This window comes from Hyperoodon ampullatus (assembly GCF_949752795.1).
Source record: "Hyperoodon ampullatus genome assembly, chromosome: 19".
In the NCBI taxonomy this organism is placed as follows: Eukaryota; Metazoa; Chordata; class Mammalia; order Artiodactyla; family Ziphiidae; genus Hyperoodon; species Hyperoodon ampullatus.
Genome location: NC_136932.1, coordinates 7,295,159 through 7,308,478, shown reverse-complemented (window position 1 = coordinate 7,308,478; position 13,320 = coordinate 7,295,159). Strand labels below are relative to the sequence as shown.

Below are 13,320 nucleotides of genomic sequence, written 5' to 3'. Positions count from 1 at the left end.
ATTCCTCTCTTCTCTGCGACAGGAACCCAGGAGGTTTGAGGTCAACAAAGCTAAGAACCCCATGTGTCATGCATCACAGACTCAGGATGCTCCCAGCAGGGAGGGGGAGGGAAGGGAGGATGATGCGAGAAAGGACTGCCCCATCCAGTGCCCATCCCCTCCCCTCCCCACACTCCCTGGCCCTGGGGTCCCAGCCATATTCTCCATCCCAGGAGCCACCTAGTTGTGGGAGAAGCCCACGTGGGAGAAGGCAGGGAGGTGGAGGGCACAGGCCACAGCCTGGGGGAGGCAAGCCAGGGGGTTGACCTCACAGGCCCCAGCATCCTGGTCCTGCCGGAAGTAGACGGAGTCAGCAGAATCGATGGAGGGGTCCTGGTCAAAGAAGTTGTAGGGTCGGAGGAAGAAGCCCACGCCGTTCCCCACAGTCACTGTGTTGGGAATGTCCTCTGCGTGGGGGATGTGCAGGAAACCGGCTGTCACCCAGGCCACCAAGTCCTAATGGGGGCGAAGAAAGAGGATCATGAGGCCTGGCTTTGCTAAGGACACGTCCGCCTCCCCCAGTGGCCTTGTATGGGAGGGACTGAGCTCAGCAGCCCAGGAAAGATGTGAGATCATAGCGCTTTCTTCCTTAGTGGGTTCTAAAGACCCCTAGAGGAATCCGGCTTGGGAGAGAGTAAGGAGGCTCACCCTTGCTCCCCCCGCCTCCCCGCTCATGCCCACCCCCGCCCCCTCAACTCAGCTGCCCAGCAATGGTCTCGTTGTTGATGAAGTCAGTGAAGTCCAGGGTAGGGGTCCAGGTGTCCTTCAAATTATAGATGCTGATGCTTCTGGGCTCCTCCTCCTTCCGCTGGGTCACAGCCAGCTGGTACCTGCAGGGGATTTGGATTAGACCCACAAGGTCATCGACCCATCCTGCTGCCTGAAGCTGCACTGAAGAGAGGACACAAAGGGGAAATGAGCATAAAGGTCTTATGTTGTCCAGCCTCTTTACTGTTCTCTGTCCACTTCCCTCTCTCTCTCTCTCTCTCACAAAGTTCCCGCATTTGCTCAATATCCTGTATCTCAAACACCTACTGGCCCATTGTTCAGACTTCAGGTGGGACTGTCGCTCACGCATCCATGCAGATGGGAGTCTGGGCCTGGATGCATATGCACAGACATGGCCTGATTCCCATCTTAGGTGAATTTCAGTATCTCATGTGCCTGCATTTTGGGGAATATTCCCTCAGATCTGTGCTCCTCTCTTTGTTTTCCCCTCCAAACTTGATTGTGAACATTTCAGTTCTTATTTATTTATTTATTATTATTATTGTTTTGATTGTGAACATTTTAAACATACAGAAAAGTTAAAAGAATAGTCTAGTGAACACCCATATACCCACTTCCTAGATTCTACCTGGAGCATTTTGTCATATTTGATTCAGCATGTAGCTTTTCATTCATTCATCCACACAGGAGGCTTCATTTTGAGCAGCCTAAGATTGTGGCTGCAGGAAAGTGTGTGTGTGAATGTGTGATTGTGAGTGTGTATATGTACACACACCCATGGGAGGTGGGGGAGCCTGGGTTCCCAGCAACATGGAGCCTTTTGTACAGTCCGCCTCCCCCAGTGCCTCTCTGACACCCCATCACCCACCTTGCCCAGCTCAAGGCTCTCTCCGTGGAGCTGTTCTGGGGCAGGGGCTCCCCAGCAAAGCTGACTGTCTGGAAGCGGTAGCCCCTCGGGTGCCCCCACTTGTTGCTGTGATTGCTGGCCAGGTACAGGCAGCGAGGGGAGGGACCTCCCAGGGGGAAGGCGGCCTGCTCCTCCGTCTCCAGCAGCTTCCGGGTCACCTGCAGCCTCTGTATCTGGTGCTTGGGGCTCCAGGGTACCGCCGTAGGGACAAAAGCCATGTCCTCAGCCCAGACCCAGTTCTCCAGTCCTGCAGGGGTGAAGTGGAGATGGTGGGGGGAAGTGGGGAGGGAGGGCTGGTCATGCAGCTGCTCCGCCCCCTCTGGACTGTCCCCACCTGGCTTCAGAGTGGGGGCCAAAGAGAAAGCCAGACTGAGTGTGCCCTCTGCTTCTCTCCCCTCTCCCCAAGATGTCCCTGATCCAGAGGTTTGGAGAAGGTCTTTCTTCTTGATATCATCTCTGGTAATAGTCCCAGATGCCTTGTGACTGGGCTTCCACTGACCTTCCCCCTCTGAGGAGCTGAAGGGAGGGTGGTTTACCTGAGGTTGGAACAGTGTAGCAGGCAACGTGCAGGGTCAGGTTCTTTCTGACCTGAGGAAAGGGTCTGCACCTCATATCTGAAGCCCTCTGGCATCACTAGAACTGCCTTCTCATGAAAATAATCCCAGCAGTAGCTCATATTTGTTGAACTTGGAGGAGCTCTGCACAGGCCGTGTGTTGAGGGCTTTACATGGATTGATGCTTTACTTGCACAACAACCTGATGGAGGAGGAACTATAATTGTCCCCATTTTACAGATGGGACAACTGAGGCTTAGAGAATTTAAATAATGTGCCCCAGTTTGTCACCAAGGGCATGTGGTTAGTTTCATGGCAGTGCTGGGGACCCAGGTCTCAGTCTGGCTCTATACTGCCTACACATCAGCACCCAGAGGAAACCAACACAAAGGGGCTCCACCACACATGGACAGCAGACACGCAGGTCAGAGGGAAGGAGAGTCAGACCCCAGGCCCAACACTGCTGGAGCTTAGCGGTGTTTTCTTTTGCTTGGGGATTGGCAAGGAATAAGGGGCAAGGCCAAAGACATAGTCTGTTGCCTGAATATTTGGAGTTTTTAATGATTTTATTGGAGTCCAACTAGGTTCTATATTAGGACTCAACTTAAGTGATCTGAGACCAAAGAGCAGTAAACCAAAACACGCCGGAAGCTCCCTCCATACCTTCCAAAGATCAAAGAGAGCAGAGACTGATTAAACAAACCCTCTGTTTCCCTTTGTGAATTACTGCTCCTAGTCCACACTCCACAGTTTCTACTTGTAGATGACAATTAAAGGCCAAGAGTTCCTTTTCTGGTACATCCACACAAGCAGGCTCATGTGGATAATAATAATAATAATAGCTAATACTTCTCTGTGCGTGTCAGGCACCATTCCAAGTGCTTTAAGAGTTGTCATAGCTTAGATGTAGAGATAAAGAGAGATGTGTACATCAGTTAGAATACATACATGTATTTTCTAGCTAAGTCTGATAAGAGAGCCTAAAAGCAATGACATCCCAGTAATAATGAGCACACCTGGTACCCAGATCTTGGTTTCTAAATACTATTCTCCAATAAAAGGAACAAGACATTCTTGGAGAAGTGGTTGATTTCAGGGCTGGGGCAGGGAAAATACAAGATGTAACTGGAATATCTTGCAGTGCCAGAAAGTAAAGAAGTGCTCAAAAAAGGATGGAGGCATGTCAGCAAGACACAGGAACCAACCTGAAGGCTCTCCCAATGGCCAAAACTGAAACAATTTAAGGAACAAAATAAATGACAGCATGGGGTTATAACCCTTAGAATAAAATATCCATGAGTCCATACAGTTATGAATAAATAATTACATACAGGGCTTCCCTGGTGGCGCAGTGGTTGAGAGTCCGCCTGCTGATGCAGGGGACACGGGTTCGTGCCCCGGTCCGGGAAGATCCCACATGCCACGGAGCGGCTGGGCCCGTGAGCCATGGCCACTGAGCCTGCGCGTCCGGAGCCTGTGCTCCGCAACGGGAGAGGCCACAGCAGTGAGAGGCCCGCGTACCGCAAAAAAAATAATAATAATAATAATTACATACATAAATAAAGTAAAAAGGAGGGATAACACTTTCTTAACAGAGAATTCCAATTAATAAATGTATAAAGAATAAAAGAAAAAATGTAAATGACACAGCAATAATAATTGTTGAAGGAAAAATCCACCAACAGTTGTTAAAATTTGCAGGCAAGAGTTTGAGAAGAAAAGAAATAGTATATTTGCATAGCATCAAAAATTTCCCCCAAATATTTATTAATTGAAAATGGAAAAACAGTAACTTTTGCAATGGAGGAAGCTGGAAAACACCACCCTAACCAAATGCTTGAGGCCAATATCACTGGTAATAAGACATATGGACATCACATACCCCTTGATATGATGCTCTGAGAAGGGTATAAAGTCATTTCTGTGGTTTTCTTACCAAAAAAACCTCCACAAAAACAAAAACACAAGCTCAACCCAATCATGAGAAAATATCAGAGAAACCCAAATTGAAAGACATTCTACAAAATGATTGACTAGTATCTTCTAAAGTGTCAGTTCCTGAAAGACAAGGAAAACCTAAAGAACTGCCAGATTGGAGGAGACCATAAGGAGACAGGACATCTAAGTGCAAGGTGGGTTGCTGGTTTAGATCCCGGAACAGAGAAAGGAAATCAGTAAAGAACTGATGAAATTCTCATAAAGTCTGTAGTCTATAGTATTGTAATAATGTTAATTTCCTGGTTGTGATTGTCCTGTGGTTATGCAAGATGTTTACATTAGGGGGAGCTGGTGACGGGTATATGAGAACTCTATGTAATATCTGCAACTTTTCTGTAAGTCTAAAGTTATTTCAAAATAAAAAAATGTTTTTAAATAGTCATCATGAATTCTCACAACAGTCTTATGAGGAATGCACTGTTACACCATTTTTACACTTGAGTAAACTGAGATACAGAGAGGTTAAGCATAAAAATGTTCCCCTCAGAAGTGGAGAAAAGGGAACCCTTTTACATTGTTGGTGTGAATGTAAATTGGCGCAGCCACTGTGGAAAACAGTATGGAGGTTCCTTAAAAAACTAAAAATACAGTTGCCATATGATCCAGAAATTCCACTCCTGGGTGTATAGCCGGACAAAACCGTAATTCAAAAAGATACATGCATCCCTGTGTTCAGAGCAGTACTATTTACAATAGCCAAAACCTGGAAGCAACCTAAGTGTCCATCAACAGACGATTAGATTAAGAAGATCTGATAGATACATACATACATATATATATATGTACATATACATACACACAATGGAATACAACTCAGCCATAAAAAAGAATGAAATAATGTCATTTACAGCAACATGGATGGACCTAGTGATTACCATACTAAGCGAAGTGAGTCAGAAAGAGAAAGGTAAATACCATATGATATCACTTATATGTGGAATCTAAAGAACGACACAAATGAACATATCTATGAAACAGAAACAGACTTACAGATATAGAGAACAGACTTGTGGTTGCCAGGGGGAGGGATGGATTGGGAGTTTGAGGTTAGCAGATGCAAACTGTTATATATAGAATGGATAAACAACAAGGTATTACTGGATAGCACAGGGAACTATATTCAATATCCTGTGATAAATCATAATGGGGGACTTCCCTGGTGGCGCGGTGGTTAAGAATCCGCCTGCCAATGCAGGGGACATGGGTTCGAGCCCTGGTCCCACATGCCGCGGAGCAACAAAGCCCGTGTGCCACAACTACTGAGCCTGTGCTCTAGAGCCCACGTGCTACAACTACTGAAGCCCGTGTACTTAGAGCCCGTGCTCAGCAACAAGAGAAGCCACTGCAATGAGAAGTCCAGGCACCGCAACGAAGAGTAGCCCCTGCTCGCAGCAACTAGAGAAAGCCCGCATGCAGCAAGGAAGACCCAAAGCAGCCAAAAATAAATAAATTAATTAATGAATTAAAAAAATCATAATGGAAAGGAATATGAAAAAGAATATATATATGTATAACTGAATCACTTTGCTGTACAGCAGAAATTAACACATTGTTAAGTCAAGTAAACTTCAATTAAAAAAAAATGTTTCTCTCACATTTTCCAGGAGCCCTCCACGTGCTCTCCTCTCCTCCATTACAACCTAAGCCTACCGAGAGCAGGGATGTTGTTGCATTTGTTACATTGTTTTAGTGCAGTGCTTGGCACAAATACGCATTCATTCGGTAAATATTTGTTGTTTGCCTGAGTGTAATATGTTGTTATGTGAGAAATTAGAAGTGACAAAATATATGTACATTATGATTGAAATTTGCTGGTAAAATTCTAAATATGTATATCAGTATATCACATATACATAGTATACACTGTAATATATTCTAGATTGCAGATGCACGATTTTAAAAAAGGAAAGACTTTTTTTAAGCATGAGAGAATAACCATCTAAGGGTGAAAATCTCTGAGGAATTTGATGACTTTCACATTTTCTTCTTATACTTTTACATTTTTAATGTTTCAATGACCATTTTTAAATCTAGGCATGGAGACTTCAGCCCCCTTTACTGGAATCCTGGCCTCCGCCAGGATGTCTTACCACCTGCATCCAGATTCACCTTGAAGTGGGCACTGTGGGTGTGAACCGTGCCCAGCGTGTGCTCCCTAACCTGGTTTCTGTATCTTCGGGCAGCACCAAAGAGGAAGGATAAGCCGATATAGCCTGTGGCGTGGAATTTGGCTTCGATGGCCCCACTGGGGTGCAAGACCATATCCCACACGTAGTCATAGTTGAGCAAGGTCGACACAGATCTGAAGACCAGCACTGTCTCCACAAGGCCCCCAAAACAGTGGGAATGAAAGTCTGAGTGGTGTCGCCTCAGGGGCAGGCCCTGGTTCTGCTCAAACACACATAAGGCATCAGGTAGTGTCTTGGGGGCTTGGGACTCCAAAAGGAAGTGCCAGTCCACGTAGGTGGCCAGATAGGGGCAGTCCACCCCACGGGTCAGGGGCGTGGAGTACTTCCCCATGCCAAAGCTGCCATCCATATAGTGGGTCAGCATTGCTGCTGGGGAATTTCCACCATAGACAGCCAAGGCCTCTTGGAGGCTGATCTCGTAAGCCAGCCGTTCTCCCTGGAATCGGATGTCAAAGATCCTTGGACCGCTGAAAGCTCCGAGGCCAAAGGAGAAAGTCCACAGTGAGGAGGCCACTCGACTCCCCTGGACACTGAAGCAGGGGCCCTGGGGATGGAACTGCAGAGGGGGAGCCGGACCCGGAGGCGCCTGGGACTTCAGGGACCAGGACCCACCTGTGCCGTTGTCTGGGACCACCACCACATTCACCAGGCCGGCCTCAAACTGCTCCTCCAGATGGGCCAGACTCTCATAGTAGCGGCCTTGAAAGAACACCTTCTGGATGGTCCAGCGAGCAGGGTCCAGAGCCTTGTGGTCTACCAGAAGCTCCAAACCTACGGGGTGCAGGAAGAACCCAGCCCCTGAGATGTTGTAGTAGAGGCCAAACCAGGTGGCCCTGTCCCCTGATTGCAAGCCACGGGGGGCTGTGGTCATGGTCACCAGGTTCCCTCCTTGGTGCTTGTAGAAGCAGCAGTGGTGGAGGAGACCAGCAGCCTGGGGCAGCTCTCTGTTGAAGATCATCTGATCTATGTCCAGGTACTCTCGCGTGAGCACGGGGCGTCGGTGATAGGGCAGGGGGCCCCCGTGACGCTCCACAGTCACATCCCGCAGGTAGGAGGGGTGCGGCAGCGGCCCCACCACCAGCTCAGTCACATTGGGCTGGGCTTGTCCGCCAAAGAAGACGATGGCCAGTGCCTCCCGGGCAGGCGGGGGGCTCCTCCTGTCCAGGTGGGCCAGGGCTGCAGCCTTGGGGGGCAGCTCCAGCTCTACCGAGAAGATGCAGTTGTCTGAGGGTTGGGCCTGAGCTGCATCCACCAGGCCTGGTCCCAGCTTCTGGGTCAGAAAGCTCATCACAGCTGTCAGCTCTTCTCGGCTCAGGTCTGCAAACAGCTGGCTCTGGCCAGGGTGTGTCCAGGGCTGGGCACTGGGAGATCCGGAGGGCAGCGGGGAGGCAGGCTGGGATGACACTCCTTCCAACTCCTTCCTCACTCCCAGCACCACCTTCACCCATGCCCGTCACCAGAACATTCCACAGGGACAAAAGAATAAAGACAGCCATAGCTAAAGCTCCTGGCTGCCTCCAGGCTCTTGAATCAGAATGCAAGATAGAAAGACAGACAGACAGGACCTGGATGCAGGATGCCCCTTTCAGTCTCTGGAGGTTCCTGGCTCTGGGTGGGGCTTCTGGGCAATGGCACGATGGGTACATTCAAGACAAGCAGCCAAGGGCAGAAGGTTGGCAGGGGGTGGAGGTTGGGGGAATCAGTGGTCAGTCCAGGCTCGGGAGGTGGGGCTGATGTAGGAATGTGGGCTTTAAGTGGCTCATGTAAGCCTCTGTCGTCCTGTTCCAAAACAAACACACAGGTTCAAGGTTCAAGGTTGGGGAATGAAGTGGGTTCAAGGTTGGGGAATGAAGTGGGAGAGGGATCGGTTTGGGAGATACACCTGGAGAGAGGCAAGCGGGAGAAGTGACAGGGGCAGAAAGGGACTGTCCTTGGGCCCTTCCTCCACTCTCCAGATGCGGCCTTTCTCCTGGCTACAAGGCCGCAAGCAAAACTCACCTGTGCACACCCCTCCAGCCGGATTCCCTCCTTCCGTCCTCTAGCTGAAGAAGCCCTCATCACAGTCTACGGCTGCCCCATCAACCAGAATCCTACTGGCACCCATAGGAGACTGGAGAGTCATGCTGAGAACATAAAGCACCTGGGAGGAGCTGGGGGGCTGAAGGGCTGAGCCAGGTCAACATCTTGGAGGCCCTGAGCACCCTAAATCACTGGAGGGGAGCATGGGGGGTGGTGGAGCCAGTCCAAAGTTGGAGGGGGTGGGGAGTTTCAGTGTAACAGAGATCCCTCCCCACTTGAGCAGGACTGATGGAGCACGGCAGAGGTCAGGGTGCCTGGAAACTGGCTGTGAACATAACCTAGCTGCCCAGAAGCCTCATTTCCAGGAAACCCGCCTCCAAAATATTGCAGAGGCAGAGAGCAAACTTGCCTCCATTCTTGGGCAGGTGATGTGTGGGAGACTGCCGTCCTCTGTGCAGCCAGGTCCTGAGGGGAACTAGGAGAGACTGAGGGATCCGGAGAGAGGACATGCACCTCTGTGAGCCTGGAGGAGAATCCTCTGCAACCTGGACATGTCCAAGAGCACTTCCCCAGGAAGCCATGTTAGACCAAGTTGTCCCTTTTGTAGAATTACTCAGGAGACAGGACCACACTTCCTGCTCCCCCCACTAGGTCTTATTTTCATTTGGACCAACTTGTCCCCAGCCTCTGTGAATGTGCTGAAGATGCCTTTATCCCTGGGAGCCAGAGCCCACCCCCCAGCCCACAGGCTGAGGACTGGGCCCCAGGATGTGGTGCCTGAGTCGAGCTGTTGCCCCAGAGGCCCCGTGTGGCCAGCGGGACCATCCCGGACACCCAGGTCAGTGCACTCTGATCTGCATTCTGGGGACATGGCTCTGGCTCCAGTGTGGAGTGGGGCTTGGGTGTGGGACAGACAGAGGGAGGACACTGGACAGGAAACAAAGGGCCAGGATGAGGCCGGTGACCTCGAGGACAGAGAGGAAGGGAGCGGTCTGAGCGATGTGGTGGGTGGAGTTGACAGGACTCGGTGTCTGATTGGGTAGATGAGTGAGAAAGGGCACAGCCTCTTAGGTGACACAAGGACACAAAGGTTGCACTGGGTGACTTGGGATGGTGGGAGACTTTCCTCAGAAGAAAGACATACAGGGGACTTCCCTGGCGGTCCAGTGGTTAAGATTCCGCGCTTCTGCTGCAGGGGAACTAAATCCCTCATGCAAAAAAAAAAAAAAAAAAAAAAGCCATGTTCTTCCGTTCAGGAGGTCAGGGGCTGCACAGAAGCAAGGACCAGAGTCAGTGACCAGGCATCCTTTCTTACTTTCCCTGTGATCTCAGCAGAAGTTGGGAGGCGGGAGGGCGGCATCCAGGATGGGGTTCTGATCGGGGCACTCTGCAAACAGGGCGTCCTTGGGCCACATTCTCACAGGAGTCCTCCCCCAGCCTCACCCTGAATTCAGGTCACCATCATTTCTTCCCCCTGATGCACCTCCCTGTGCCTAAGCCTTCTGTCAACTCTATTCTTTGTATCTGGGCCAGAGGCAATGTCCTCAAAGGCAACACTGACCCTGTCACTCCCTTGCTTAGAATCCTTCCATGGCTCCCCATTTTCCTTACAGTAACTGTGGCTTGCAAGGACCTGCCTCCTCTGCCCCCTGCTTGGCCCTCCAGGCTCTGCTCACAGCCCACACACATGTCAATGAACTTGGGTACTTGGATGGGGCCAGTGTGTCACCTCCTGGCTTCTGAACATGCTGTTCCCTCTTCCTGGAACCTTATCTCCACTCTCTTCCTTCTCCCTCGGCCAACTTCTACGCCTCTGCCAGGATCAGCTTAGACATCGGGTCCCTCAGGAAGCCTCCCCAATCCCTAAGTCCGGGTTAGGAGCCCCTGCTATGTCCTCCTCCTACCTCCCCTGGAAAATTCCCTGATGTAATGGACCCTTTACTGGCCCCTCTCGTCCCTGAGGGTAGACATTGTGCATCTTATTCCATAACGTATCCTAGTGCTTTTCAAGGTACCTGGCATGTAGGAGGCACTGGGGAAATCTTTGCTGAATGCATGTAGGAATCCTTCTCCTGCACCCTCAGAGGGAGCCCTTCCCAGGGGCTGCGGGAGACCAGAGGCAGGCGAGCACATCTTGTGCTCCTCACAGGGACTTCGCACGTCTACATTCCTGGAAGTCCCGTCCCAGTTATGCCCCTGACCTAAGCCTCAGGTGTCCCCTTGTCCAGCTCCTCTTAGGGCAATGGGCCCAAGTCCTAAAGATCTTGGCCTTGGGGACACCCGTTATTTCAGAACCTGACATCCTGGGTTACTATTCCCTCCTATGGCTTGACCAGAAGTCTGAGGCTAACAATCCAGCCAGCCTCAGGGGTTTAGGAAGACAGCGGGTGGGGTAGGGGGCTGGAGGTCCACCTTGCGGCCCTCCTGACCCCAGCTGGGCTGATGAGCTCACGATCTACCTGTCCACTGACGCCTGGGCCAGGGTTGCCATCTCCATGTCATCTCCATGGAGATGTGACTGAGAGACACACCACAGTCCCCTTTTCAGATCAAAGCTTGTGAGCGAGCATTCACACACACACGCACACTCACTGCTTGCAAACGCTCACACTCTTGGTCTGGAGATGGGTTTCAAGGCAATGAGTGTCATGTTATAAAAACAGGGTGGGATGAGGGGTGGACACCAGCATTCCTTTATTCCTTTTCCCTCCAACACTGACTGTTGTGCAAGTGACCGTAAACAGGAGCCAGAAGGAGGTGGAGACAAAATCACAAGCATGTGATGGAGAAGTGAAATTACTCAGGTCAGAGAAAGTAGAAGCATAAACTCAGTATCAGAGCCACGGTGGCCACAACACGCCTTTTTCTCCTCGGTCTCAGTCTTCAGTCCCTCCTTGTCCTCAATCTCTCTCTGTCCTCTGTCACCCTGGCTTCCACCCCAGCCTGTGGTATAAATTCATCCCGCCATCGCTGGCCCTCCCTCCTGACTGAAGTCTTTCTCTCTGTTCTTTGGAACCTAGTTTCTCTCCAGCTCACTAACTCGTCTCCATCTGCTGTTCTACTGACCCAGAAGTGAACCTGGGCTTGGGGCAGGACAGAAGGTAGCAGAAGCTTCTGTGTTGTCTGTGCTCCCTGGATATGATCTCCCTCTGGTCAGAAGCTGAGCAGCGTCCGAAACCTGTTTCCTGCATTTCACCTCCTAGCCTGGCCTGGGCTTCCAGCAGGCAGAAGTCACCCATCCCCAGGGCTTCTCATCGCCCCCACTTCTAAGAGAGAGAGAGAGACAGGGGGAGGGAGTGAGAGAGAGCAAAAGAGACATTGACTGAGGTTTAACATTTTCTTGGAGATGTACAGGCAAGAGGAGGCAAAGCAGTTACCAGGGGCCACGCCCATTTCTCTGGGTCTCAAATACTTGAGAAAATTGAGTCCCTGGGGCTATCTCTTAACTCCCTCTACCCTTCCCCCCTACCCCAGCCCCTTCCTAAAAGACCAGTCAGTTTAAAAAAAGAAGTCAGGTGTTGTTTGGGCCCATTTATTATTTGAATAATAATAAATGAATAGGTAATACAGTCACATGGTTCAATTCAAATGTACAAAAGGGTGTATAGTACTAAGTCCCCTCCCTCCTCTGTCCCAACTTCCTGGTTCCCCTCCACAGGGGCAACCAGGGTTACCCGTGTCTTCCGAATATGCATCTATAAGATAGGAAAATATGTATTTATATGATCCTTCCCTGTAAAACACAAATGGAGGTGCCCTATACACACTTCTGTGCCTTTCCTTGTTCACTGGAAGATGATTCCCTATAAAGAGATATAATTAGTTTTACAGCTGTGTAGTATTGCTTTGCAAGGCTGCATCAGAATTTATTTAATCAGTCTTGTAGGGATGACAGTTCTGCTGCTTCCTATCTCTGGCTATTTGTAGAGGAACCCCCAATCCAGACTGCTCCCACCCACCCCTCCACAGGGACAGCCTGCCAGGGAGGCTCCACCCCCAGAGGCCTTGGCTCATTTGCATGCTCACACGTAATTGAACCCCTGGCCCTATGACTGGAGTCCCTGGTCTTCCTGCTTCTCATCCTTCGTGTCCACCCAGCCTCCCATATTGGCTACTGCAGAGCACAGAGGGCACTGGTCACGCACAGACTTGGCACAAAATTACCACTCCTCATTACCACTGCACCCGCAAAGCCATCTAAAGTGCTAACTTGAGCTGCTGCTGTCTCCATGACCATCCTCTGCCAGAGAATGCAAGGTAGGCCTATACACATGGGCAGAAAGAACTGTGGGGAAACACATCCTGCCCCAGGACTGGGGGTAGGGGCAGCTCCCAGACACAGGGACACAGACGGGGATTGTCCTCTCAAACTAGATGTCCCTTGCATTTTGAGACTTCCACAGGCCTAGAACCAGGAGAGGAGACCAGAGGTGAGAAATGAGGGCTGGGTAACATCCCCTCAGGGCTGGGATGGAAATCCCAGGATATAAGAACAGGTGGGAACCGGAGGAGGCTAGGCAAGAGGGGAGAGAGAGAGAAGGAAACATGGGCCAAAGAGCCCCTTCCAGCTTGATTCCTAGATTCACGGGCCTGGCAGGAACCCTGCCCCACTGCCTCCTGGTGGTTATCCCCAAAGCAGAGCCCCCCATCCTCACGTCGCAAGTGAGGACTCAGGAGTCTCAAGAGAAACCTGGGATGGCTAAGAAGATTTGGGAAACCCAGATAGCAAAAATAAAAGGAAACAAGACAAAAAACACCAAAAACAGGAGTCTTCTGGAAAGTTTAACCATGACTCCAAGCTCCTGGCTGGCCATTCCTTTCCTCTCTGCAAGAGGAACTCAGCAGGTCTGGGGTCAACAGAGCTGAGAGCCCCCTGTGTCAGGCA

The 13,320-nt window shown here is 50.6% G+C and overlaps 1 protein-coding gene across 1 annotated transcript; it reads right to left on the bottom strand.

Annotated features, from left to right (window-relative positions):
* Positions 1-219: 219 nt before the first annotated feature.
* Positions 220-7,912, bottom strand: LOC307068387 (primary amine oxidase, lung isozyme-like; the record flags this gene model as incomplete). Its single annotated transcript, XM_079726217.1, is given in 6 exon segments — positions 220-495; positions 740-869; positions 1,637-1,922; positions 6,318-7,787; positions 7,790-7,828; positions 7,831-7,912. Coding segments are annotated over 6 exon segments (2,283 nt in total).
* Positions 7,913-13,320: the final 5,408 nt, after the last annotated feature.